Source organism: Panthera onca, chromosome B4, assembly GCF_046562875.1.
Source record: "Panthera onca isolate mPanOnc1 chromosome B4, mPanOnc1 haplotype 2, whole genome shotgun sequence".
NCBI lineage: Eukaryota > Metazoa > Chordata > Mammalia > Carnivora > Felidae > Panthera > Panthera onca.
In genome coordinates this window covers 126,545,576-126,573,012 of record NC_138345.1, presented here as the reverse complement: position 1 = coordinate 126,573,012, position 27,437 = coordinate 126,545,576, and the positions used below count along the sequence as shown (strand labels likewise).

At 44.3% G+C, this 27,437-nt stretch overlaps 1 protein-coding gene across 3 annotated transcripts in view; it reads right to left on the bottom strand.

Annotated features, from left to right (window-relative positions):
• Positions 1 to 27,437, bottom strand: part of ABTB3 (ankyrin repeat and BTB domain containing 3) — a 315,532-nt gene that overhangs the window by 122,766 nt on the left and 165,329 nt on the right. For 2 of the 3 annotated variants that reach the window (XM_078449506.2, XM_078449507.2), the window contains exon 2: positions 10,225 to 10,374. In XM_078449506.2, the coding sequence (XP_078305632.1) occupies positions 10,225 to 10,374 (150 nt within the window). Of the gene's footprint in view, positions 1 to 10,224; positions 10,375 to 13,040; positions 13,183 to 27,437 lie in introns of those variants that run through there. The other variant, XM_078449508.2, reaches the window with a different exon arrangement.

Below are 27,437 nucleotides of genomic sequence, written 5' to 3'. Positions count from 1 at the left end.
GATGCTGGATTTCCAGTGAGTTTGCACTTAAGAGGCAGGGTCTGAGGGCCCCCCTCACTCCCAGGGGGGGTGCAGGTGGAAGGACTTGGGCTCCCCAATAACTGACTCAGCACATCACTCACAGTCCTTCTGGAGGAAAGCTGAGCTGCAAACAACTGGGGGGGAGTAGGGGGGAAGACATGAAGGGAGAAAGGCCCCCATTAGGAAAATCTGAGGAGCATTTCTGTTTCTAAATCGTAGGATGCATGGTAACCTCTGGAAGGAGAACAGTAAACTGCTGGGTGCTTGGCCAAAGAACCAAAGACCCAGAGACTCTGAGAGTTGGGTGTGGCCTCCAAGCTGATCCTGGGTGTCCTCTTGGGTGTCATCTCTGTAGCATCCAGTGTGGGAAATGTCACTGTCACTATTGTTATGAACAGTAGTAACTGGTGCCATTCACTGAGCACCTACATTGGGCCAGGGACAGTGAGTAAGCACCTCACAGGCACTGTTTCTAATCTTCATGGGCTCTGCAAAGCACGTGTTATGTTAGACCAGTTTTACAGCACTAATCTTCAGCTGGGGGGATTTTGCCTCCCAGAGGACACTTGTCAAAGTTTGGAGACATTTTTGGTTGTCATACCCAAGGGCCTGATACTTGGTATCCTATGGATAGAGATCAGGGATGCTGCTAAACATCCTACAATAGACAGGACAGTCCCCACAACAAAGAACTTAGCTCCAAATGTCAATAATGCCAAGGATGAGAAATCTTATTTTACACATAAGGAAACTGAGGCAGAGACAAGAGTCCAATCTGGGTCTATCTGACTCTAATGCCTGTGCCCTCACCCTACATCCTACTCTTCTTCCAGAGATGGCCCAATGCAGCTGTGGTCAGCTCCAAGTCCATACCGAGGCAATCCGGTTAATGAATGCTCCATGCCCTGATTGAGTAATTCCATTTCTGGGAATCCTTCCCAGTGTTAGAACCCAAAATGCAGCAAATCTTTATGCACAAGGATTTTCACCCAACCTTCTTTATGGGATCCAAAATTTGACAAAGAAATCTATGTTTAAAAATAGCAGCATGGTTAAATAAGCTCTGGTACATCCATGTGATGAAATAATAAATGGATGCAGTCATTAAAAATGTTTACACAGAACTGAAATAACACAAAAAAATACTCCTGTTAAGTAAAGTTGAAAAACAAATGAAATTCACAATCGCATACTGTGAGATCAGGATTATGTTATTTATTTATATTTTATTTATCATTATTATTATTATTTTTTAAATTTATTGTCAAGTTAGCTAATATACAGTGTATACAGTGTGCTCTTGGTTTTGGGGGTAGATTCCCGTGATCGCTGACATACAACACCCAGTGTTCATCCCAACAAGTGCCCTCCTGAATGCCCATCACCCATTTTCCCCGCCCTCCATCAACCCTCAGTTTGTTCTCCGCATTCACAAGTCTCTTATGGTTTGCCTCCCTCTCTGGTTGAAACTATTTTTTCCCCTTCCATTCCCCCATGGATTACGTTATTTAAAAACTCTGCACTGAGTAAACATCAAAAAAAAAAAAAAAACCAAAAAACCCAACACTCCAAACAACCTCCAAAATATTGACCAAAGATTTCTCTGTCTAGTGGGATTGTGGGTGGCATTCCCTTCCGACTTGTCTATAGTTTCTGAATTTTGAGTTACGGCATGCATGACTTGGCATTATCAGGATAATAAGCTTACCAAGGTGATGTTTTCTTTCGTATACCTTCCATCTACGTCAGGCTGGAGTATCATCTTTCCATACATCTTTCTCAAAAGCTCTCATGAAAAAGTTCAGAACAAGAAAACTCACAAGGGAATGAAGAAGAGAAGGTCCATGATTTGGACCCCTGTACCACCTTTCTAGTTCCCCAAGATGCTGGGGCACCTCTGACCTTGGTTGGGCTAACCATCTCCTCTGAGCATCATTTAGCTAGCCCTGCACTTCCAGGTTCCTTGCTTTTGCTCCTCTTTTCTCACCTTGGAGTGCCCTTTCCCTCATTCTCTCAACTACTGAAGACCTTTAAGCTGTGACCAAGTATTACTTCTTCCATGCAGCTCTCCAGGATGCGCCCAGTCAGCATCCCCCCCGTGTACCCACAATACCTGCTAATAAAGTCTAACATGTTACTTGTTTCTGTCGTGTTTCATGGTTAATTGTTTGCACAGTATGCTTTCCCTACTGAGCCTCAAGAGCAGAGACTGTGCTTCACTCATTGTCCTGTTCCTGGAGGGGCAGGATGTGTGGTGGCTAAAAACATGCTGTCTGGACTCAGACTGCCTGAGTCTGAGCCTCCAATGTGCCACTAACTAGTTGCATGACTTTGACTGAGTTATTTAACCTCTCTGTAAATGGGGATTTTTATAAACTAATGGATTTATTGGGTGGATAAAAATAGTACCTACCTTATAATATTAAATGAAGTAATGCATATAAATCACTTAAAACACTTGAAGTCCAGCATATCCTAAGTGCTTAATAAATATTCAGCAGTATTTCTTTTTTCTTATCACCATCACCACCATCATCGCCACCATTACCATCACCCTTACTACCACCATCTTCATCACCACCATCACTTCCATCATTAATGTCATCATCATCATCATCACCATCACCACACCATAACACCACCATTACCATCATCATCGCCACCATCACCACCATAATCACCACTACTATCACCATCATCACCACCACCCACCATCACCACTACCATCATCATCACCATTACCATCATCATCACCATCATCACCACCATAATCACAACCACCATCACCACCATTACCATCACCATCATCACCACCACCACCATCATCACCACCACCATCATCACCACCACCACCATCATCATCGCCACCATCACCACCATAATCACAACCACCATCACCACCATTACCATCACCATCATCACCACCACCACAATCATCACCACCACCATCATCACCACCACCATCATCATCGCCACCATCACCACCATAATCACCACATCACCATCATTACCATCACCATCATCACCACCACCATCATCACCATTACCATCATCATTGCCATCATCACCACCATAATCACAACCACCATCACCACCATTACCATCACCATCATCACCACCACCACCATCATCACCATTACCATCATCACCATTACCATCATCATCGCCATCATCACCACCATAATCACAACCACCATCACCATCATTACCATCACCATCATCACCACCACCATGATCACCATTACCATCATCATCGCCATCATCACCACCATAATCACAACCACCATCACCACCATTACCATCACCATCATCACCACCACCACCATCATCACCACCACCATCACCACCACAATCATCACCACCACCATCATCACCACCACCATCATCATCGCCACCATCACCACCATAATCACCACTACCATCACCATCATTACCATCACCATCATCACCACCACCATCATCACTATTACCATCATCATCGCCACCATCACCACCATCATCACCACTACTATCAGCATCATCACCACCACCACCATCATCACTATTACCATCATCATCGCCACCATCACCACCATAATCACCACTACTATCAGCATCATCACCACCACCACCATCATCACCACCACCATCCTCACCATTACCATCATCATTGCCACCATCACCACCACCATCACTTCCACCATTATCGTCATCATTATCATCACCATCGACATCATCAGCCTAGTTCCTGACTGGAGGCCCTAAGGTCATCTCTGAGGAGGTCTGGCCACGGGAGATGGAATTGGCACAAGTATTCTGCAATCACTAGCCCCATCTCAACCACTACCCTACACGTATGTAGAGCACATATCTGCTGCTTCACCTGTCAGCTTCAGGAACTGAAAATAACAAACACACTTGTCACTAGCTGCTCTAAGTTTGGGCAGCTGCAGTTGGTTCCAGAAACCTTATAGAATTCAGTTATAACCAGGTTTCTCAAATGTCAGCCATGGGGGAATCACCATCAGGACTTCTCTCATATCTGTGGGCTGCAGGTACAATTTATCTACTTAATGTTTTTCTTTAAATTAGCTCATTCTTTCACTCATTGTAAAAGGAAGCTTCATATCAGTGCCATAAATGGGAAACCAATATTTTTCTAGTGCTCATGAAAAATTCATAGCAACTAAAAATAAAAAGTGTTTTGTGTATCACCTATGATCATCTCCTGTCCCACCCTTGGGAAATGCTGCTGTAACCTGCCAGACTCAGGTTATCAGAGAAGCTCTCACTAGCCATCCCCCTGCATGCCAGATGTGATCTCCCAGGACAAAGGGCTATACATTCCAATGGTAGGCTTCTTTTGAACAGAAGACAGCAATGGAGACAGCAACTTCACCTTCTTCTTTCCGCTCTGTCTCATCCACACTCAGCTGCCACTTACTACAGTACGTTTTCAAAACATCCTATAACCCTGGGAGAGAAAGTATCGTCACCCTTTTTCCATAGACGATAAAACCAGAGATCAGAGTGACCAAGTCACTTGCCTTATGTTACACAGCATGGAGGAGAAAACAGAGGCAGAGGCATTCTCTAGCATCATAAACTGCTGTTTAACCTGCCTCACCCAAACCCCTTCCCTTGAAAATGAAAGAATGAAAAGACCATGTGTAATCCAAGTCATTAGATGCAACAGAATACTGAACTCTGGATTCAGCAGGAAACTTACCATTCATTCACTCATTCATTCATCAAATATTTAGTGAGTCCTACTGTGTGCCAAGCATTGTTCCAGTCCCTAAGGACAGTGATATTAAAACAAAAATCTCTCAGCTGTCATGGGTTTACAGTTTTAGTGGCGTGGACAGAAAATACATAAATAAACATACAGTATGTCAGGTGGTAATAAGTGCCATGAAGAAAATTGAAGCAGGAAGAGTGTATAGAGAGCAGTCAGGGAGGGGGAGGTGGGTGGTCACAGGAGGACCTCTCTGAGGAAGTGACATTTGAGCAGAGGCCTGAATAAAGTGACAGAGGAGCTTTGTGAATATCAGGGGAAGAGCTTTACAGGCTGAAGGGGCAGCAGTGCAAAGGCCCTGTGGTGGAGTGGAGTATTTGAGAAATACCAAGAGGCCACTGGCCACTTTGCTACCTGAAAGGGTCACAGGTGCACTCCAGGGGCTAGAGGCAGCACGACTCTCTGAAAAGAGCCCAGCTACATTCCAAACAAGGAGAGAAACCCTCTTGTCAAAGCAAAAAGGACTGAGCTTTTTTTTTCTTTCTAGTGATACTGAGGAGAGATAACCCAGAAACTCTTTTTACTCACTGTTGTAAATTAATGGCCCCATTTTGACTGCCTCATTGAGTGGAAGAGACAAGTTCACAGTTTAGTGTGAAAAGACAATAAAAAGAGGCATTTTACAATGAGGCTCTCATTTTCTCCCCTTTAAACCACAGAAAGCAAACACTGTAATTAATGACTCTCCAATGGGGTTTCATTGAGAGCTTGTGGCTAAGGCTGGGACATCAGGCAGAAGAAATGAGGTAAGACCTCAGAGGACACAAATGTGGGATTGAATGGAGCCAAATGCAGAGGCAAGCTGATTCAAAAGTAAGACGATCCAGGACTTCTGCTTTTCCCATGGCCTTACTAGGAGAGACTGGATGGACCCAATTCCCTCAGATCTGCTCACCGGTTCAGGGAAGGAGTGCCTGAAGGAACTGCCCACTAGTCTCTAGGTCAACTGTGATGTTCAGTGCATCACTGTGTAAATTTTCTAGGGCTCAAAGTTAAAAAAAAATCCCAGCCTGTGTTAGTTTGGGGGGGTCTCTTAGCATCCTAATTTAGCTTTGTACTCAAATATTTTAGACACACGTAGGTTTAGTTCCAGGTCTCTGAGATCAAAATCCAGTTCCATAGAATATTTAATATTCGAGTGGACCTTCATCAAGAGTTCCCCTCATTTTCTTCGGATCTTTTTTTCACAGACTCATTCGCTGTGTGCCATCCCGTTATTCACTGACATGCAACAGCGATTTCCCACACTAGGAGTGATGTGTTAGGTGTTTGTGATGCGAAGCTGAATTGGAACACAGTGAATCAAGGCAGAGAAAGAAAAAACTGGGTTTGAATTACAACTGCCACTTACCAGCTACGTGGCCTTGGGCAAGACACATATCCTTCCAAGTCTCAGTTTCTTATCTGTGAAATGGGAATACCTTTAATCTATTTCAGACACTTGGCACACGGTAGGTGCTCCAGAAAGAGTGGACGTATTTTCGCCCCAAGCCATAATAGGCTGGACAAAGATAAGTGCTCTGGACATCCTGACTGATTGATCAAGTTCTGAATTTTAGTGTGATGCTCTGAAGCTATAGGCAGGGTCTGAAGCTATAGGGAGAAGTCTCAGCCCACAGGGTGGTCCCCATCTGGATAGAATTCTTTGTGACTTTTTGCACCTCCGATTATGTTTAGAGGAGAGAATCCACGATGCATCCTACAGAGCAAATGGCAGATCCTCAGAGCTGGAACACAGCCCTCACTGCACCTGTAACATGTAGAAACATCCAATGGGCTTCTCCCAGAGGGAGGGCAGTCTAGAGGCGAGGCGGAAAAGCTCAGTCCCAAGCCCTCCAGCTCATGGGTATGGTTGATCTTAGACAAGTTGCTCATTCTCCTCTTGCCTCCATTCCTGCCAGTGTGGATAACAGTCATTACACTGGAAATAACTCATGTGGATTTATCATAGTTCCCTGGTTCAGTAACATCAGCTGCTGCTATTATTATTACTGACTACTGAGAAGGCCATGGGTGGGGGCTCTGCCCTTGACCCTGGGCAGCGTGATTCCAGAAGAGCAGGGATGTCTGGGAACGAACTCACTGCATCTCGCCCTTGCAGAAAAACAGTAGTTTCTACAATCCGCACTGGTAGAGTAATCTCTGAATATGAAGAATGGCTCTCTATGTACACAGAGACAGCAAGGCTTGTATTGATTCAGACCACAGAGCAAGCCACTCTAAATTACAGTCAGATCAGAAAAGAAGGCAATTTTATTACCTCCAGTCGCTGAGGTGGCTTATCAAAGTGTTTCTGCACACACGTTCTGTGGGGCTGACTTAATGAACGTACAAAACCCCTTTGTAATTAGCAGCACCCCATTTGTATGCCAACAATTCGTATGTGAAAGTCAACATTCAACGAGAACGACAGCGTCTAGTTTACAGAGCAAATTGCCCTTAAAAACAGTTCATGCAGCCAGCTGCTCCTGTAGGCTGCCTGCTTTGGTGAAGTACAGATTTATTTAGCAAATCCTTTCTTAGAAGAGTGCCAGAAGTCGATAGGGCCCCAGCCCAGGAGCTAGACTCCAAGAGGGATCCTTAACGTATCCCAGGAGAAACCTTTGGGATGCCAGTGCAGAGTCAGTGAGGGAGCTCTTCCCAGGTTATGTCCACACAGACACCACCCCACTCTGGGGGCCGCTTGGACCCGCTACCACCAAATCCCTGGGAGCTGTTAAAATGCAGACACTTTCTTATACCTTTCCAATTATTGAAGATTTCAAAATATCATTCACACACATCACTACTTCAAAATAATGGACACATCAAAACTGCTGCTAGATCCTGTTACATAATGTGCTAATAAAACTGTAGAATGACTCCATCGCAATTTTGATTAAAAAGATTTAGGAGCTGAATTTTACTTATTCATTTTTAATGTTTATTATTTTGAGAAGAGAGACAGAGCATGAGCAGCGGAGGGGCAGACAGAGGGAGACACAGAATCTGAAGCAGCTCCAGGCTCTGAGATGTCAGCACAGAGCCTGATGTGGGGCTTGCACTCACGAGCTGTGAGATCACGACCTGAGCTGAAGTCGGCTGCTTAACTGACTGAGCCACTCAGGCACCCCTCAGTAGCTGAATTTTAATATAATCAGCCTCCTTTGTAAATGTGTCCACTTATTTCATCCATTTAAAAATATTATTCTGAGGCAGGGTCCACAGGCTTCACCAGACTGTCCAAAGGGTCCGGGGTACCCAAAAGTTTAAGAACAACAGCCAACTGGTAGCCGGAGACCCTGTGACTGGTGGCATCTTGTGACTTCTGGGTCTGATAAGAATCAAGCACAATTTCCAAATTCAGGTGCAAGGAAATCAGCTCCCTAATGACCACAGGGCTCACAACGGCTTCAATCAGCTACGACTTCTCTTTCTGGAGGGGCAAGCTATGTGCCTGTCCTGTGTATACAGGAATTCCTTTGGGAAGAGGTGCAAGTTGCCTTCTGGACCCTGAATCTTTCATGGTTCAGAACTGTCTAGAATTTCACAGCAACTCATACTTCGACATAATCCAGCATTTCTGAGATCAATGCTCCGGTCCCATCAGGAACACAACAGTCAAGTAATTTGGCAATCAACGGAATCGTAAGTAAATACAGTTTTATTATTTTGTTCTGAATGGCCAGACTCAAAGAGCACAGCCCTGAATTAGAGGGTGCATAAACATGGCAAATCACTGCTCAAACTGGAGACACCCAAGCTTCCTGACAATCCCTCCCTTCTCTCTGCCTTTCTGCTCCTCTCTCTCCCTCCCTTCCTCTTTTTCCCTCCCTCCCTCTCTCTTCCTCTCTTTCCCTCCATCCATCCTCCTTCATATTTCTTGAAGGCGTACTATGTGCCGGGCAGTATTCTTGGCATTGGGATTACATCAGTGAACAAAATAAATATCTCAACTTACTCTCTGTAAGAATATATTCAGAGATAAATAATTTTAAAAAAGGAAATGAGTAAAAATATAGAGTGTGGCTAGATGGAGGGAGAAGGCAATGATTGCTAATGGTTATCAAGTTTCCTGTTGGGGTGATAAACACTGGTGTTCTAAAACTGATTGTAGTGATGGTTGGTATACCTTAGTGAGTAACTAAAACCCACTGAATTGCACACTTTGAAGAGGCAAACTTATCTCAGTGAAACTTTTGTTAAAAAACAAAAAATACAGGAGGATAAGGGTCTTCAGGGTATCATAATTTTGTGTGAGACTTGAAGGTAATGAGGGAGTCAGCCATATGGCTATCTGGAGGGGGAGTGGTTGAGGAAGAGGGAATAGTAAGTGCAAAGGTCCTGAGGCATACCTGCTATATTCACGGGAAAACAAGGGGCCAGGATGGCTGGGGTGGGCCTCGGGGGAGAGTGGATGAATAGAAGGGATATGTGGGGTGGCTCGGAAGCAATTGTAAGGGCTTACTTTAACTTTTCCTATGGGTCTGATGGAAAGTCAGTGGAAGATTCTGAACAGAGGAAAGATGTGATCTGACATATGCTTTGTATAAACATTTTTTAAATTTCTTTTTTTTAATGTTTATTTATCTTTGAGAGAGAGAGAGAGACAGAGAGACAGAGAGTATGTGTGTGGCGGGGGGGGGGGCAGAGAGAGAGGGAGACAGAGGATCTGAAGAGGGCTCTGCGCTGACAGCAGACAGCCTGATGCAAGGCTCAAACTAGAGAACCGCGAGATCATGACCTAAGCCGAAGTCAGCCGCTTATCCGACTGAGTCACCCAGGCGTCCCCTGGACGTACGCTTTTAATGGATCTCACTGGAAATCGACAGTGACCAGCCACCCTTTATAGACCATTTACTGTGTGCCAGCCACCACGGCAAACCCTCTCTATGGGCATTAGCTCATTGAATCATCACAATTATACTATACTTTAAGTTAGGTACTATTTTTTCTTTATTTTACTTTTTATTAAAAATTTTTCTAAGTTTATTTATTTTTGAGAGGGAGAGTACCAGCAGGGGAGGGGCTGAGAGAGAGGGAGAGGTGGGGGGGGGGGGAGAGAGAGAGACAGAGAGAGAATCCTAAGCAGGCTCCGGGCTGTCAGTGCAGAACCTGATGTGGGGCTCAAACTCACAAACTGAGATCATAACCTGAGCCGAAATCAAGAGTCAGACACTTAACCGACTGAGACACCCAGGCACCCCTATTATCTTTATTTTATAGAAAAGGAAACTGAGGCTCAGAAAACTTACGACAGTGACAAAGCCAGGAAATTTACCAGGCCTGTCTGACTCGAGCCCTTGCCTTCCCCACGCTATCATGGCACCGTTTTGTGCACACAGCATGTGCTCAATAAAAGGTGTCACCTGGTTGGTTACAAAGCACCATCCTGAGGGCAGTGGCACCTTGGGCACGGAGAGAGCCAGAGAACGGCATCCACTTACTCAGCTCTGCGATGCTGCCCACACGGGTGGCCAGCAAGGACTGTTCGATGGTCCTCAACTCCGACTGGCTGAACATGGGCATTTCCCCCGGCTTGTTCGTCCGCTGAGGGTCTCTGTGAAGGTTCAGGCTGTCTGGCAGGCACAGCACCCCTGCAGCGGGTGGGGAGAGAGAATGAAAGAAAACAGGCCGTTATTTTTCAGTTAAGCAGAGGAGGGGCGCGAAAGCCTTGCACAAGCTCAAACCACACCAGAGTTGGTACCGCAAAGCCAACACGGGGACCAGGGCTCTGAACTCCTTTTAGAAGTGATGACTAGTTATTTTAAAAGATTTCCTGAGAATCCTGACCTGCTGATTTTAACAAACGTGTGGGTATTCATCTGCATGCACACATTGCTAGGGGACACAAAACAGAACACTCTTTCCCCCTCCAGCCTGGCTTCTATCCACTCAGAGATGCCTTTTGAGAAGCCAGCAGTCACCGTCCCATTCTCCCTCCCAGAGGCGGCTGCCATCCCTGAGCGTCCCTGAGCAGCCTGCTGGCAGTCGCTATTTGCCCAGAAAACTTAACTCTGGGTGGTTGGGCTGTTATTTGCTAGACAAAACTCTGTCTTTCTCTGTGGAGATACATGTCAGGAGGCAGGAGAGTCCCCATGGACATTTATAACTGTATGGTGAAAACCTATGGGAAATCCCTGGAATCGAATAATTTCTTCCCTTCTTTTCCATTCCATGAGCATTTAGCAAGAGCTTGAGAACTTAATTCGGTTTCTTATTTAGAAATATTCACTTCTCCCTTCACTACCCAAAAGTTCCTATGCAAAGCATGCTTTCTTGCTCCTTGACTTTGGGCTTGACGAACTGACTTACTTTGGCAGAAAGTATATGAATGCACATGATGGAACCGAAGGCCTGAAAGTGCTTGTATGGCCAAACTTGCTCTCTTGTACCTCCGCCATCATCGTGAGTGGAACATTCCCTTGCTAGTCTGCTAATCGACGGGCGGTGAGAAGACACATGGAACAGATCTAGTACCTCCCTGTAGCTTCGAGCTCCTCCACAAAAACAAACATGTATTTGGTATGCCTTTGAGGTAGTGTGGGTTTTTTTTTACTCCGCATTGTTTTGGTGATAACTAACAGATACAACTACCAAGTGCAGATCAAATGGGCAAGGCAGGCAGGTATTGTGCTGTGCTAGGGATTGAGGATTCGGTGATGGATAGAATACACACACTCTCTGTTCTCGGTGGGCTCATAGTCTAAGCGAAGGAGAAGACCGTTAACACACATAACCATGAAGCCGTATAGTACATGCTCTACTGTAGGAGAACAGGAGGAATGAAGGGGTGTCTTAGCAGGGATCTGAACAATGAGTAGTTGTCCATAAATAGGAAGCATTTATTGAGTGCCTACTCTACTCCCAACCCCGTTAGAGGGTTGCATTTTGGAGCTACAGAAGCAGCAGAAGACATATTCGAATAGTGCATAAACTAACCAAGGAGACAAGACTGCCAATGGGAAAATAACATGGGAACGATACAAGTGTTAATATACAGGTGCTGAGGGACTTAAGCCAACTGGTAGGGGGAGTGGAGACAGAATGCAGAGGTCAGCAGTTCAAGCCCACTGCTCACCCTGCTTGAACTACAAAGGCTCAGCAAACAAAGACTCCTGCTTTGCAGATGGGCAGGTGTGAGGTGGTACCAGTCACACACCAGTTCTGACCCGTGTTGCCCAATTAGTGACTCTAGACACACTGAGCCAGTCACTTGTTCCTGGGTGTTTCCCATTCACACCTAACAGGATGACACAGCGGAGAAGGCCATGCCAGTAGGTGATTTTTGGATGAATCCCGAAGAAGTGGATGAACAATGAAAATAAACAGTCACTGGTAATATTCTTACAATCAGGAAACTGATCAAATAAGTGTCTTTCTAAAATTTTTCTCTGTTATTTTTCAGACATTTGATTGTGACTCAGGATAAAAAAACCTTTTATATCACAGCCCAGTGTATACACACACACACACACACACACACACACACACACACACACACACACACACCCCATACATACTTTGCATGTTTTCCATGAAAAAAAAAAAAAACCTCATGATCCTTACTATGTAGGACGTACTGTCATTTTTTCCCTTTTCACTTCTCTTCTATCTTATTAATAAAAATGCTGGTCTGCAGCCCCCAAAATGATCTCATGACCTGCTAATGGGCCATGATGAGCAGTTTGGAAAACACTGTGGACTGTCGTAGGACACAACTCGGCATTAAGTGGACAATACAGATTCACTGGGCCTCCTTAGTCCTGTGCGGAGCTCCATGTGGGATGGAGATGTGATGGAGAGCTGATCCCTGCAGTTCAGAAACCCTCAGCCTTGCAGGGAAGATAAGACCTTCACGGAGAAGGCGGGCCTCCTGCCTGTCTCCCTTCCCTCAATAGATGAGTCATCTTCCTGTTCACCCCAGGCTGGGATGCCCTGAGTCATCCTTGCTTCTTCCTGCTTGCTCACCTGCTGAGACATTTGGTCAGAGGCCAAGTTGAGTAGCCGTTGCCATGGCAATGAATGTTGGTCCAATCCCTCATCGGATGTCCTCAGTGTCCCTGCCTCTTATTCAGAACACTACTACCTGTGGAGAGCTCACTGCAGATGATCATGACCTAGTGTGGTAAGTAGCTCAAGGTTCCAGGGGATGAGGTGGTGGTCAGAGGGCTTCACAACAAAGGTGACCCATCTCCACAAGTGAGCCCTGAATGTCGGGGAGGACAAAAGTTTTCTAATTTCTAGTACAAGTGACACTTACATGTACTCAGAGGATTGCTTTCTTGGAATCTGCATTATAGGCAGCAAGTTCTCATTTCAAACATCCCTGTGAAACATTGCTTCACACACTGCTTGAGGTATAAGCAACTGGGGTGGTCTGGAACCCAGAGAGCTTCAGTCCTGGCTCTGCCACTACCTATTGGTGTTTAACTTTGGCCAGGTCACAGAGCCTCTCTGGACCTCAGTTTCCTCTTCTGTGACGTAGAGGTCATAATGATGGCCTTGTCTCCCTCAAGGGGCTGCTGTGGGCAAGCAATGAAATGGGATAATGTATATTAAAGCATTTTGCATGTGCTGAGCAAATAATAGGGGGTCAACATATGTTAACTGTGATGAAACTCACAGTTAATGTGTATAAACCCAGCTCTGGACTACTTTAGGCTTTATAATAAGAATAAATAATTTCCCTTGGAAGTTTTCTTCCTTTTTTTTTAGAGGGTTATCAAATTTACATGTGAAAATAGAATTATTCAAAGAAGCTTTGAAACCTAGATTACTAAGATTTAATAAATCTATAATGATCTATTATGCAAAGATCATACACCAGGGTTTTCTTTCTTTCAGAGGACTCTGTATGGGATATACACATAAACTGGAATTATTTGTTTTTTGTATAAAAATGAACTGGGTCAATAGGAAGGTCCTAGCATGTTATTTTAGTGTTATTTTAGTTAGTACAGGCCAGAGCTTTGGACTACTCATGAATTCCCATTACTGGAGCCAAGGATAGCCACAGCCTGGTGCTTGAGACTCAAGTTCAAAGACAGGGGAACCAACATTCAAACATGACTTCTCTGGATCTGGAGGGAATAACCTCCTTGGGGAGCAGGTGATCATCAGCTATGGTCAACAATGAGTGTGAAGGGGTTATGGTCTCCCTGAAATTCTCTTACCTTGGGGTGGGTTGTACATTTGTCTAAGAGGAGAAGTTCGTTCACTTTCTCAAAGGGGTCTGTGGGTCCTAAAAGATGATGGCCTTTGAATGTCCATCCTCCCAGCTACAACCAGGTCTCTCTGCTTTGGGACTGGCTGTAGGTGGGGTGCCGTGGTCTGGCACAACCATGAGCTCCAATCCCACAGCAGCCTCTGTGCAACCTGGACAAAGAACTTCCCAGGTCCCCAGATTCCATGTCTGCAAAGAGGGGTTAAAATATCTCCTTCATTGGTTTATTGCAGTGATTACACAAGATAATACGTATCCTTAAAGCCTCTGGCCTATAGTAAGCTCCTGCTAAATACCCTGTTCCCACAAATGTGCAGTTTTGTTTATTTAATGTCTGGATTCAAACAGTCTTGAGGATCATCTTTCCAAAATCTTGTGGGACTGGAGACAGACAACCTTTTGGTTAGGTTGCTTAGAACATAAAATATGAGAACTCCTCCTCTGGGCCAACCACATGGGCATTCTGTCTCCAATGGGGACAATCAGGGCTGCATTTCTGCCTCCCTACGTGCCTACCTTCCTACATGCATAGGAAAGCCCCTCAGCAAATATAAAGTCCCCTCCCCCCATCCCTTCTCTCCTCTCAGCTTTTCTCCAAGTTCCATTCTATTATTGGATCTGGATGCCATTTACCCACCAAGAGAAAACCAAATAAGACAGCCACCAGCCCTCAGCCATCTTCCCCTCAATGACGATGGTGACGACAGTGATGGAGGAGTTCAAGGAGATTATGCACGTCTTGGCACTCAGTACACAGGCTTGGGTTCTGCTTTGTCTGTCTGGCTGCAAGAGGAGAGAACAAACTCTCCAAGCCTCGCCTGCCAAGCTAGACCTTGTTTGCTGCTCAGTTATACCCAGAATTTAAAGTGGAGGGTCCTGGCACCAGGACCAGCTTTAAGAAACAGGAAGGAAGCAGCTGGCGTTCAGCAGACCAACCCTTGAACGGGTACCAGCGAGACCTGGCCAGGTTCAGATTTCTGTGGTGCCCAACCCCAGCTGTGTGGCACAGGGCTTGCGACTTGGCTCTTCTGAGCTTCTGTTTCTTCCTCTGTAAGCAGTCTGATGCTATCTACTGCCTAGCATGGCTGGGAGGCCATAATGGGATAATATATATGGACAACCTGGCACAGAAAAGGGGGTCGATGAATGTTCGCTAATAATCCAAGTGAAGTTCTTCGAAGCTAAAGATTTAGGAATTCAATAACATGATGCCAGAAGGCTTTCTTTTACCGTTAAACTTATTAAGGAGCAAGATAGGAAGTTATCAGATTTTTAAAAATATTTGCACAACTGGCTTGAAAACCCCTTTTTCCTTTAAGATACTTGGCAGTGGGAAACAAATTCAGGGCTGGCTTGGCGAACCCATTCATGTGTGACAGGCATGCCATACTCCAATTAGAATAAACCCAGACCATGGTTCATTTTTCCTTCATAATGAATTACATTCAAAGGGAAAATTCTTAGGACTTCTGAAGTCAAACCATCAAAAGAAATACGAGGTAGAAAACACAAAGATGGAGAATTTTCAGAAACGGGTTCAATAACATGCCCATAAATGGAGCCTGAAGTACTTAAATGGAATAAACATGCTGACCTTGAAAGAACATGAAGATACTTAGGGATAAACCACAAACATTGAGCCCCACAAGGACAACAGGACACATGTCTGCCCTCAAAGGCTCCTGGCTGGCAGGAGAGACAGATCCAGCACCAACGGAAACACTATGAGGGATGGATTAGGGCAGAGGCTTGTATGAGGTCTCACTAGGGAGCACAGTGAGGTGAGCACACATTGGACCAGGAGTTTCAGGGAAGTTTCCCAGGGTAGCTTAACATGGGGGCTGGGACTTGGGGAAGCAGACACCCTATAGCTGTGGACTGAGACTGTGGAATCTGGAGCCCAAATGAATACTTAGGTTGAATTGAAGCTCTGCCACTTTACAGCAATGTCACCCAAGCCTCCCTGTACCTCAGTTTCCTTGTGAATAACACAGGCAGTTTCCTTGTGAATAACACAGGCATGGTCATAGTGCAATCCTCATAGGGCCACTGGGTGATCAAATAAGTAAACACATGTGAATCTTGGCCATATAAATAGCTCAGTAAATAGCTCACTATAATAGCTCACGATGATGATGATGATGATGATGATGATGATGATGATGATGATGATAAGGACATTCCAAGGAATAACAAAGGCCCAGAGGCATGTGTTCTGCATGTAACTGGCTGGAGAAGAGGGAACAAGATGGAAACAGAGTGTGCAGGAGGAGGGACTGGGAGACAGGGACGGAGGGCCCTGGGTTATAAAGGGTCTAGATTTAAAAACTAAACCTTTTCCTTCCAGCTACCGTGTTTCTCTCTCTTCCCTTGCACAGACAAAAATCCTAGAAAGAGTGGTCTGCACCAACTATCTCCATTTCTTCCTGGTCCTCAGGATCAGACCCAGACCTAGTTATTGCCATTTCTGCTAAGTGCCCAGCAAGTTCACATTCATCCTTCAAGGCCCAATTCAAATGTCACTTTTGAGATCCTAAGACTCAAAAAAGCTACAGGCCCTGTTCTTAGGGAGTTCCCAGTCCAGAGAGGGAGATCCTGAGAAATGATGAAACCACAGCTTATTGTAGCTGGTATACCTACTGCATGCTGAGGCAGAGAGAGGCAGGGACAAGGTAGGGTCACAAAGGAGGAAGTGGCCCAAGGTGACACCATAGCCTGCCCTCCCCACATGAGCCAGGTGCAGCCAGCTTTCCCTAGCAGTCAGCTCAGGAACAAGGGAGCTAATTAGAATCTGAGTTTGGGTGTGTCAGCCTTGAGAGCAGGGCACAGAGGCAGCCATGCTCTTATTAAGGCACTGTGTGTGGTACGAGGCACACCAAGACAGTGAGGCGACACTAAGAGCATAAATAAGAAAATCAACTTGTTACAGGACTGTGAAGAAACAAAAGCGAAATATTCTGCTCATTCATTAATTCATCCATTCATTCAGCGAGTACTGGTTCAGCACCCACTAGATGCTGGGGTGCACTTCTGGGTAGTAGGAATCCCGTACCAAAATACTGGAAGCCCTTGCTGTCTTGGTACGTGTGTTCCAAATACATAAGTAGAATATGTAGCTGGTTGGCTGGTAAGTGCCATGGAGAAGAGAAGAGCAGGAGGATGGGGAATGCTGGGTCCGGGAGCAGGTCTGTCCTACTAAGAAGGGGGCATTTGAAGACAGACATGAAGGAAGTGAGCATGGGAGCCAGGCTGATATCTTGGGGGAAGAGCAAGCCAGCAGAGGGGATCATAAGGGTAAAGACCTCAAGAGGGGTTTGCTTTTCTTGCTGGAGGAAGGAACAGAAGGTGAGGAAGTAGTAGGCAATCGAGCCAGAGAAGTGCTGAGGGCAGTTTGGGTTGAGCCTCGTGGGCGACTCTAGACTTTGGTTTTTACTCTGAGGAGGATGGGAGCCACTGGAGGATTCTGAGTAGAGAAGCGATGTGCCCTGACCTTTCTGGAGGGCTGGTGGGTGGAGAACAGGTTGTAGGGAAAGGCCAGGGCAGAACCACAGTAGTAACAGTGAAGATGGTGCAAAAGTGATTCTCCACACAATGTGAAGGTAAAGCCAGTGGAGTTGCTAATCGGGTGCAGGGTGTCAGAAAAAGAGAGCAGCTGAGAACAGCTCCAGGGTTTTTGGTCTATACAATTGAATGGATGGATTTGCCATTTACCAAAATGGGAACATCGTGGGAGGGGCAGGCTTATGGAGAGGATCAAGAGTTCAGTTTTGTTCAATTTGAGATATCTGCTGGACACCCCAGAGGAGATGCTGGGCAGGCTTTCTTGCTGTCTCTCCTCACCTCCCATGAAGCAAAGCCTCATCATGTAAGCCCCATGGTGACTTATAGCTTTCCCCCCATGTTTCTTCTTCCCTGTCCCTAGGGAGCATTATTAAATATCCTTACAAGATTGTTGGATGCCCCCTCCGTCCTCCCTCCTCTCCCAGTGTTCTCCCTTTATCGCATTATCCTTGCAACTTCTCCTATAGAGTCCTGAGCTACATGCATCTCATAGGGGCTTAGAAGGAGAAGGAGACTCATCTTCCCAGTGTCCTTGTCTCTGTAGGGATGAGCGCCTGGGTCCCTGCAGGGCTTGTGAGCAAGCCCAGGAGTCCCTGACTCCTCCTAAAGGGCATTTTAGACCTCCAGCTAGGTCTTGGGTAGCTGTGGAAATGACAGAGGTCAGATTTTAGAGATCATCTGGTTCCCAGGACATGGACTGTGGCTTTCTGGAAGTTCTCTGAAAAACATCTCCCTTGCTCACTATACAGCAGTGATACTAATGGGTATTGAGTCACATGGTAGTGATAAACCTCAGCTCTGGGTGTGACTGACAGGGAAGTTGTGTGTTAGAGCGTTTTGAGTTAAAAACTGGTCTCTGATGTTTCAATAAACACGTGGCAACAGGCCAGAGTAAAATAATGAGACAGCTTTATGGACAATGGAGACTCTCTTGTCTTACATCAAGGTGCATCTTGCTCTTGAATACTTATAATACAAATTCATCCACCAATCTACTGCTCAACCATCCATTTATCCATCCATTCAAACTTCTGTTTATGTAATGAATCATCATTTAATCAATTAAAGGGTAATTAATTAATTAAGCTTTTTTTTTTAGTATCTACTATGTGCTACACATTGTGCTAAGCAATGGAGATTCAGCAGGAAACAAAACAAAGTAGCAGCTCTTGTGGAGCTTAATTTCTATTCATCTATCTATGCATCCATCCATCTATCCCTCCTTCCGCCTGCCCTTCCTTCCTTCCTTCCTTCCTTCCTTCCTTCCTTCCTTCCTTCCATCCATCCCATATAATCTGCCAGATTGGATTACAATGAAAAGTAAGACACAGGCCCTGTCCTGAGATGTTATGAGAAACTCATAATCTAATGGGATAAGTACACATGCTCATGAGTGTCACAGGTGCTATAAGAGAAGTCCATACATGCTACACAGATGACACAAATAGAATCGGGATATTCCCCACCTGGGTGGTGTGTCAGGAAAGGTTTCATAGATGAGCTGATGTTCACTAGGTGAACTGGATTAGGGGTGAAGGAGAGAAGGGCAAACCAGACAAAGCAGCAAAAGGCAAGGCATAGAGGCAAGAAAACTCCTGGTGCACTGTAGGGACTATAATCAGCTGGGGCGCTGGACTGAAAATCACAGTGAGGTGGTGACTAGGGAGGTAGGTGGAGACTGGATCATGGATGGGCTTGAGTGCCTTGCTGAGGGGCTTGTACATCATGAGAAGGGGGACAGTTGAGTCCTCTGGGAGGTAACTCTGATGCCTCATTTGTTGCCTCCAGGAGGTCAGGACTCATTGCTGGTGTTCTGGACAGAATAACCATCAAACACCCAGATACGTCCATAGTCAGTGGGAGATACGACAGAGGCAGAGAATGGCATCCTGCTCAGGCTGCCACCAGACCGAGATCAACACGCTGCCCCATACCATTCTTTGCCTCTCAGATCTCCTGGACTCAGAGTGCTGCCTGGGGGTCTTTTCTGGCTCAGTGGGTGTCTCAAATTTGACCTCTGGCTTTCCTGGACCCTTGATACCCACTTGATCCTTCTCCGTTTCTGTCCGAGCCTCAAGATCTTATCCAGCCCCTTGGTGTGGCTGAGCAGGGCACGTGGCTGGATTTCCTGACCCCTCAGCACTGTGTTGACAGCATCCCACCTAGGCTGACTCTTTGCTTCCTTATCAACATATTGAGATAATGTAGGAAGTTGGAAGCTTGCCTCCATGCATCCTCTGTCCACTCTCCATCTTTCTCCCATCTTAGCCATTCATTAAAAAAAAAAATGTAAGCTATGTTAACTAACTTGAATTTAAATTAAAAAAAAATGTAAGCTACCTAATTTCAAAGCATTAATTAGAAAGCTATCCATGCCCATTTCAAAAACTTCAATGCTAAGAAGGGGATAAAATGGTAAACTGAAAGCAACCTCCTTTCCTCTCCACCAGTAACCACTGTTCTCTGTCATGTAAGGTTTCAGAATTTTCTGTCCATTCTCATTTATTGACTTATTCATTCACAAATAGCTACTGAGCCCAGACAATGTACAATTTGCAGACAAGACAAACAACACACAAGCCCTACCCTTATGGAGCTCAAAGTCTGGCTCGGGTAATCCCAAATAAATGTACAAGTGCAACTGTGTGAAGTGCCATGAAGAAAAAGTACATGTGTGTGCACCATACCCTAACCAATGTGACAGCTGAAAAATTGTGTCTAATTTGATCTCAAGTAATTACGAGCAAGACAACTTTTTCACAGCTACTAGCATCTGTTTTCCTTTGTTTGGGAAGTGCTTTTGCATACTTTTGCCTAGTGTTCTATAGAAATATCAGATCCTTACTGATTCGTATAATTCTTTCTATAATAAGGAAATCTGCCCTTTGTCTGACATGCGCCATGCACACATTTTCTTAGTTTGTCACCTGCCTTTGAGTATTTTTCAAGTAGGATTGTTTTTGTTCAACACAGGCAAATGTATTAGTCTGACTCTCTTTGAGTTCTGGGTTTGGGGTGGTATATTTTAAATTTAGGTGGCCCCTATTCATTTCTATTTCTTTCTTCTTTCTCACCACCTCCCCTTCTAATAGACTTTATTTTCCAGAGCAGCTTTAATTCACAGCCAGATTGAGCATAAAATACAGAGACTTCCCACATGTCCCCTATGTCCACTCATGCATAATCTCCCCCATTATCAATATCTCCATCAGAATGGCACATTTGCTACAATTGAAGAAGCTACACTGACACATCACTATCATTCAAAGCCCACACTTTACATTAGGCTTCACTCTTGCTGTTGCACATTCTATGCATTGGGAAACATGCATAATGAATGACATGCATCTACCATTATGATGTCACACAGAGTAGTTTCACTGCTATTCAATTGTTCCTCCTCCTTCAAAAAATTAGTGCTGTACCTATTCATCCCTCTCTCCTCTTAATCCCTGCCCATCACTGATCTTTCAACTGACTCCACAGTTTTGCCTTTTCCAGAATAATATAGTATTTAGCTTCTTCAGATTGTCTTCTTTCACTTAGTTCCTCGTGTATTTTCATGGCTTGATACTCATTTCTTTTTACCGCTGAGTAATATTCCACTGTCTAGATGTACTACAGTGTATTTATCCATTTATCTAGTGAAAAAAATCTTGGTTGCTTCCAGGTCTTGGCAATTATGAATAAAGCTGCTAGAAATATCCATGTACAGGTTTTATGTGAACATACCTTTTCTATTCCTTTGGGCAGATACTAAGGAGCTCAATGCTATATTAACCTTATATCTTGGAACTTTGCCATTACTGCTTAACACTTCCAGGAGTTTTTGGTCGGTTCTTTTGGATTTTCTACATAGATAATCACGTTATCTGTGAATGAAGACAGTTTTATTTCTTCCTTCCCAATCTGCATACCTTTTTATTTCCTTCTCTTGTCTCATGGTATTAGCTAGGACTTCCAATACAGTGCTGAAAATCAGTGGTGAGAGGGCACATCCTCACCTTCTTCCTGATCTTAGTAGGACAGATTCAAGCCTTTCACCATGAAGTATGATGTAGCTGTAGAGATTCTGTAGATATTTTGTCGATAGAGAGTTTTATCAAGTTGAGAAAATTCCGCGCTTCCCTAGTTTACTGAGTTTTTGTTATGAATGAGTGCTGGATTTTGTCAAATGATATTCTGTATCCATTGATGTCGTTATGTAATTTTTCTTCTTTAGCCTGTTGATGTGATGGATTACATTAATTGACTTTTGAATGTTGAATCAGCCATGCATACCTGGGATACATCCTACTTGGTGTATAATTATTTTTATACATTATTGAGTTTGATTTGCTACTACTTTGTTGAGGATCTTTGCATCTATATTCATGAGAGATATTTGTCTGTAGTTTTCTTGTAATATCTTTGTCTGGTTTGGGTATTAGGGTAAGGCTGGACTCACAGAATGAGTTAGAAAGTATTCCCTCTGCTTCTATTTTCTGAGAAAGCTTGTAGAGAACTGGTATAATTTCTTCTTTAAATGTTTGGGACAATTCATCAGTGAATCCATCTGGGTCTGGTGCTTTCTGTTTTGGAAGACTATTCTGACTCAATTTCTTTAATAGATATAGGCCTATTCAGATTGTCTATTTCTTCTTGTGTGAATTTGGTAGACTGAATCTTTCAAGGTATTGATCCATTTCACTGAGGTTATCAAATTTGTGGGCATAGAGTTATTCATAGTATTCCTTTATTCTTCTTTTAATGTCCATGGGATCTGTCGTGATGTCCCCTCTTTCATTTCTAATATTAGTAATTTCTTTTTTTCTTAGTGAGCCATTAGCTTGACCAGAGGCTTATCAATTCTATCTTTTTCAAAGAAACAGCTTTTGGTTTCATTGATTTTCTCTATTGATTTCCTGGTTTTAATTTCATTTACGTCAGCTCTAATTCTTATTATGTCTTTACTTTTGCTTACTTGGGATTAATTTGCTCTTCTTTTTCTAGTTTCCTAATGCAAAAGCTTAGATTATTGATCTTACATCTTTCTTCTTTTCTAACATATGCATTCACTGCAATAAATTTCCCTCTAAGCACTGCTTTCTCTGCATCCCACGCATCTTGATAAGTTGTGTTTTCATTTTCATGTAGTTAAAAGTAGTTTTAAAATTTCTTTTGAGATTTCTTCTTTAACCCATGTGTTATTTAGAAGTGTGTTATTTAACCCCCAAGTATTTGGAACTTTCCAGCTTTCTGTTTCTAGTTTAATTCCACTGTAGTCTGAGAACAGCCATTATATGATTTTTATTCTTTTACATTTGTTAAGGTGTGTTTCATGGCCCAGCGTGTGGTCTTACCTGGTGAGTGTTCCATGTGAGCTTGAGAAGAATGTGCATTCTGTTGTTGGATGAAGTAGTTCACAGATGTCCATTTTTGTCCAGTTGATTGATAGAGTTTTATCATTTATATTCATAACGAAGGCCCCCAAGGCCTGTAAGATCCTGAATCACCCAAGAAAGATTAAATCATGTTCAACCAAGCTTTAGTGTCAAGTACATCTAATTGTGTTCTAAGTCTTCCAAGTTGAGTTCAACTGTGTCCTTACTGCTGGATCTGTTCATTGCTGATAGAGGGGTGTGAAAGTCTCCAACTATAATAGTGGGTTCATCCATTTCTCCTTGCAGTTCTATCAGTTTTTGCCTTTTTAAAAAAGTTTATTTGAGAGAGAGAGAGAGAGAGAGAGAGAGAGAATTAGAGGGGGGGGAGGGGAAGAGAGAGAGGGAGAGAGAATCCTAACTAGGCTCTGCATTGCCAGCACAGAGCCTGATGTAGGGCTCAGTCCCATGAACCATGATATCATGACCTGAGCCGAAATCAAGAGTCAGACCTTTAGCTGACTGAGCCACCCAGGCACCCCTTGCCTTTTGTTTTTGAAAGGTATGTTGAGGCTATTTTAGCTGTTTCTTTCCCATTTTAATTTTAACTCTAAATCTTGAGTATCTGAATATGATTCAACTAGTGCAGGTGGTCACGCTAGAAAGCGAAGGAAGGAGATGATGAATAGTAGAGGTGGAATGGAGGTGTATCTATTTACAAAAGCTTCTGGATTCATTATTTGCATATGCATTATGTACCCTGAAAAAAAATTTAGCTTTACTGCCTCTTGCCAATTCCCCACTTCTACTGTGTTTCACTCAGACTTGCTTGATAAACATTTACGCATTGAATTAATAAGTGAGTCCTGGGTAGAGTTTTTGATGGAAAAGAACGGTAAGTTGTAAAGAAAGGTGTTAATGATACATTAGCACCCCACTGAGGATTTCTCTCTGTTAGAGAGATAAAAGGGGGCCGCAAAATGAATTTCATACCAGTTGCCAGAGCATTTTATGCCAAGGACAAACATCCACAGATTTGTTATCCCCAGGATGTCTAGAAACCACTTCCAGGTAATTGTGAGGGTACCTTCCACGGTGGAAGCCCATGTGCTTGGCAGGTTTTCAACTAGAAATCTCTTTCCAAGGGAGCTTCTGCAAAGTAAGAGCATGAAGATCATTTATATTCATAACGAAGGCCCCCAAGGCCTGTAAGATCCTGAATCACCCAAGAAAGATTAAATCATGTTCAACCAAGCTCTAGTGTTAAGTATATCTAGTTGTATTCTAAGTCTTCCAAGACTGATTATCTTTAATTAAACAGCCTGGTGACTATAGACTTATCACTTATTTGATATGATATAGTGAGGAACTATTCACTAGGATGTTTAATCAGTTGAAATACCCTATGGCTGACCACACAGAATGACAGAGGGTGTGTGTGTGTGTGTGTGTGTGTGTGTGTGTGTGTGTATGTGTTTACAGGCACAGAGGAGATTAGGCCAACATTCTGAGATCTGGCTAAATGCTGCTGTTAACATAGTGTAGATGTTAATGGCGCATAAAAGCATAAATCTGCCATTCGCAGCCTTCCACGTACACATTGATATAAATAACTAATAGGGCTTTCACAATCCATCCAAAATACAAAGATTACTAAATTGGCTTTTAAAAACATTAGAATCCCATTAGGTTAAATTCAGCAGCTGATTGCTGAGCAAAATAAACCACAAGAGGACTCTAAATTCTCCTTTGTTGCTGCTATTAAAAGGTATTGCACTTTGGAAGAGGCCATGGACCCTTGGGGAAGTGAGCACATGGTTCTTGTTGGCGAAGCAGGGCCGCATCCAGCTATACATCTGGATAAGGATGTTTCCAGAGAGAGTTCTCCCCCAGCGCCTGGTCTGGGAGTTCTATCAGGAATATATGAAGTAGCCCAGATGTCACTCAAGGTTTCTCACCCTTTTAATTATTATTATTATTATTATCATCATTATTATTATTTGTTATTATTCCCTTCCCCTCAATAAGCCTTCTTGGACCTTTTCTTCCCTCCCTGTCCCCCACCTCCACTTTTATTTTTGGTATTCTGATGCTCTGACGTCTGGGGCCTAAGGGACCATAGAGGGTCTGCCCCTCCCTTGGATAGCCAGTTCCTGACAGCAAACTACTTGCCAGTGAGAGTAATTTTCAAATGGGAACCAACCAGTCCAGAGCCCACACTCCTTAATTAGGCTCTCAAGCTCCAGGTCACTGTCCCCCCTGCCCTAATCATCCCGGGGTCAGGTATCAGACAGCCAGGCACAGCCCCTATGCCCCAGAGCCCACTGAAATTCTTCAAACCAGTCAATCCTAAATCTGCTTCCCCTGCCTCACCAGCTCCTTCTAGTGGGAACCACAAGAAAGACTCATTTCAAAAAATTAAAAATAGATCTACCCTATGACCCAGCAATAGCACTGCTAGGAATTAACCCAAGGGATACAGGAGTGCTGATGCATAGGGGCACTTGTACCCCAATGTTTATAGCGGCACTTTCAACAATAGCCAAATTATGGAAAGAGCCTAAATGTCCATCAACTGATGAATGGATGAATAAATTGTGGCTCATATACACAATAGAATACTACCTGGCAATGAGAAAGAATGAAATACGGCCTTTTGTAGCAACGTGGATGGAACTGGAGAGTGTGATGCTAAGTGAAATAAGTCATACAGAGAAAGACAGATACCATATGTTTTCACTCTTATGTGGATCCTGAGAAACTTAACAGAAGACCATGGGGGAGGGGAAGGAAAAAAAAAGGGAGGGAGGGAGCCAGACCATAAGAGACTCTTAAAAATTGAGAATAAACTGAGGGTTGATGGGGGGTGGGAGGGAGGAGTGGGTCGGTGATGGGCATTGAGGAGGGCACCTGTTGGGATGAGCACTATGGAAGCCAATTTGACGATAAATTTCATATTAAAAAAAAGAGACTCATTTCCCTACATCTCCCCCTTCCCCTCTGCCTCCTGACCTGTCCTGGAGTACCCCATCCTGCCTACCCACCCACAGGGTGTGATGTGCCACACACGTGCTCTTGGGGACCGAGAGTAACAAACTGTCTTCTCAAACTATCTGCCTGATCTGTTGGCCTTACTGCACCTCAGATTTCATATTAATATACTACATTTTTAAACACCCCACCCCACGGAATTTTAATACCATAGATACACTGGTCCTTTGGAGGGTCACAAACCACTGTAATACTTAAGGGTTAATTTGTTTCCCACGAACCAATTTTTATCCCCTTGGCACTATATTGCCCTCGCTGAAAACCTGGCAGTTAAGTAAACCCTTGCTACATGCGAGAACAATTTGGGGAGTTTTAGAAAGTGTCTACACCTGGTCCTCACCCCAGACCAATTAAACCAGAACCTCTGGGGACAGGGCCAAGGCACTGGTATTTTTCAGCATTCTCCTGGGTGATTCTAATCTGCATCCAGGTTGAGAACCTCTCAGTTATAACCCAACTCACAATTGCTGGCCCCCCCTCACTGAGCCTGGCCCCCATACACCCCCATCTACCTTTACAGATGAGAAGAGCCACAGGAAAAAAACAGCTGACTCAGGGCTCCATGCCACTCCCACACTTCTGGAAGCTCTATCCCATCTGATTGCAAGAATTTGGTGTTCAAGTGCAGACAACGTGCCAGACTATTGTTATAGCCACTTGTAGTAGGTTGAATAATGGCCCTGAAAAGACACATCTGTGTCCTAACCATGGAGCACCTGGCATGTGATCTTATTTGTTCAAAGGGTCTTACAGATGTAACTAAGGATTAGAGTGGACCCTAAATCCAATGGCATGTGTCTCTTAGAGAAAGGCAGGGGAGGATCTGAGACACAGAGACAGGTAGAGAAGAAGGAAGCAGAAACCGTGGTGATGTGCCTACAAGCCCAGGAGCACCAGCAAGAAGCTGGGAGACGCATCGCACAGATTTACCCTCAGGCCCCCAGTACCAACTGACCCTGCGAGCACCTTGATTTCAGACTTCTGGCCTCCAGAGAATACATTTCTGTTGTTTCCAACCTCCCAGTTTGTGGTGATTTGTTTGGCACAGCCATAGGACTGATTTCTCCTTCTGCTTAGAGCAAAGACTTAGAGCCCATGACCACCCTCTCGACTACAACAACCGTCAGTGGCTCCCCACTGCCTGGAGGATACGATGGAAACTTCTCAGCCAGGCATTTAAACTTCCGTGACCTTCACCCTACCTAGCTGTCCAAGCAAATGTCCCACGACTTCTAAAGTGACAGAGGGGCTCACTTCCCTTGATATGGCTCTCTATTTGCATGCCTCTGCTCACGAGATTCCTCCATCCAGAATGCCTTTCCCTTGGCCTCTTACAGGGAGCTTTTCCACTTCCCTTCAAGGCACAGCTCAAATGCTACTTCCTCCCGCAAGCTACTCCAGATTTCCCCAGATGGCTAGGATCCTTCTTTTTCCCACAGCAGGGTGACTTATGGAAATTCCA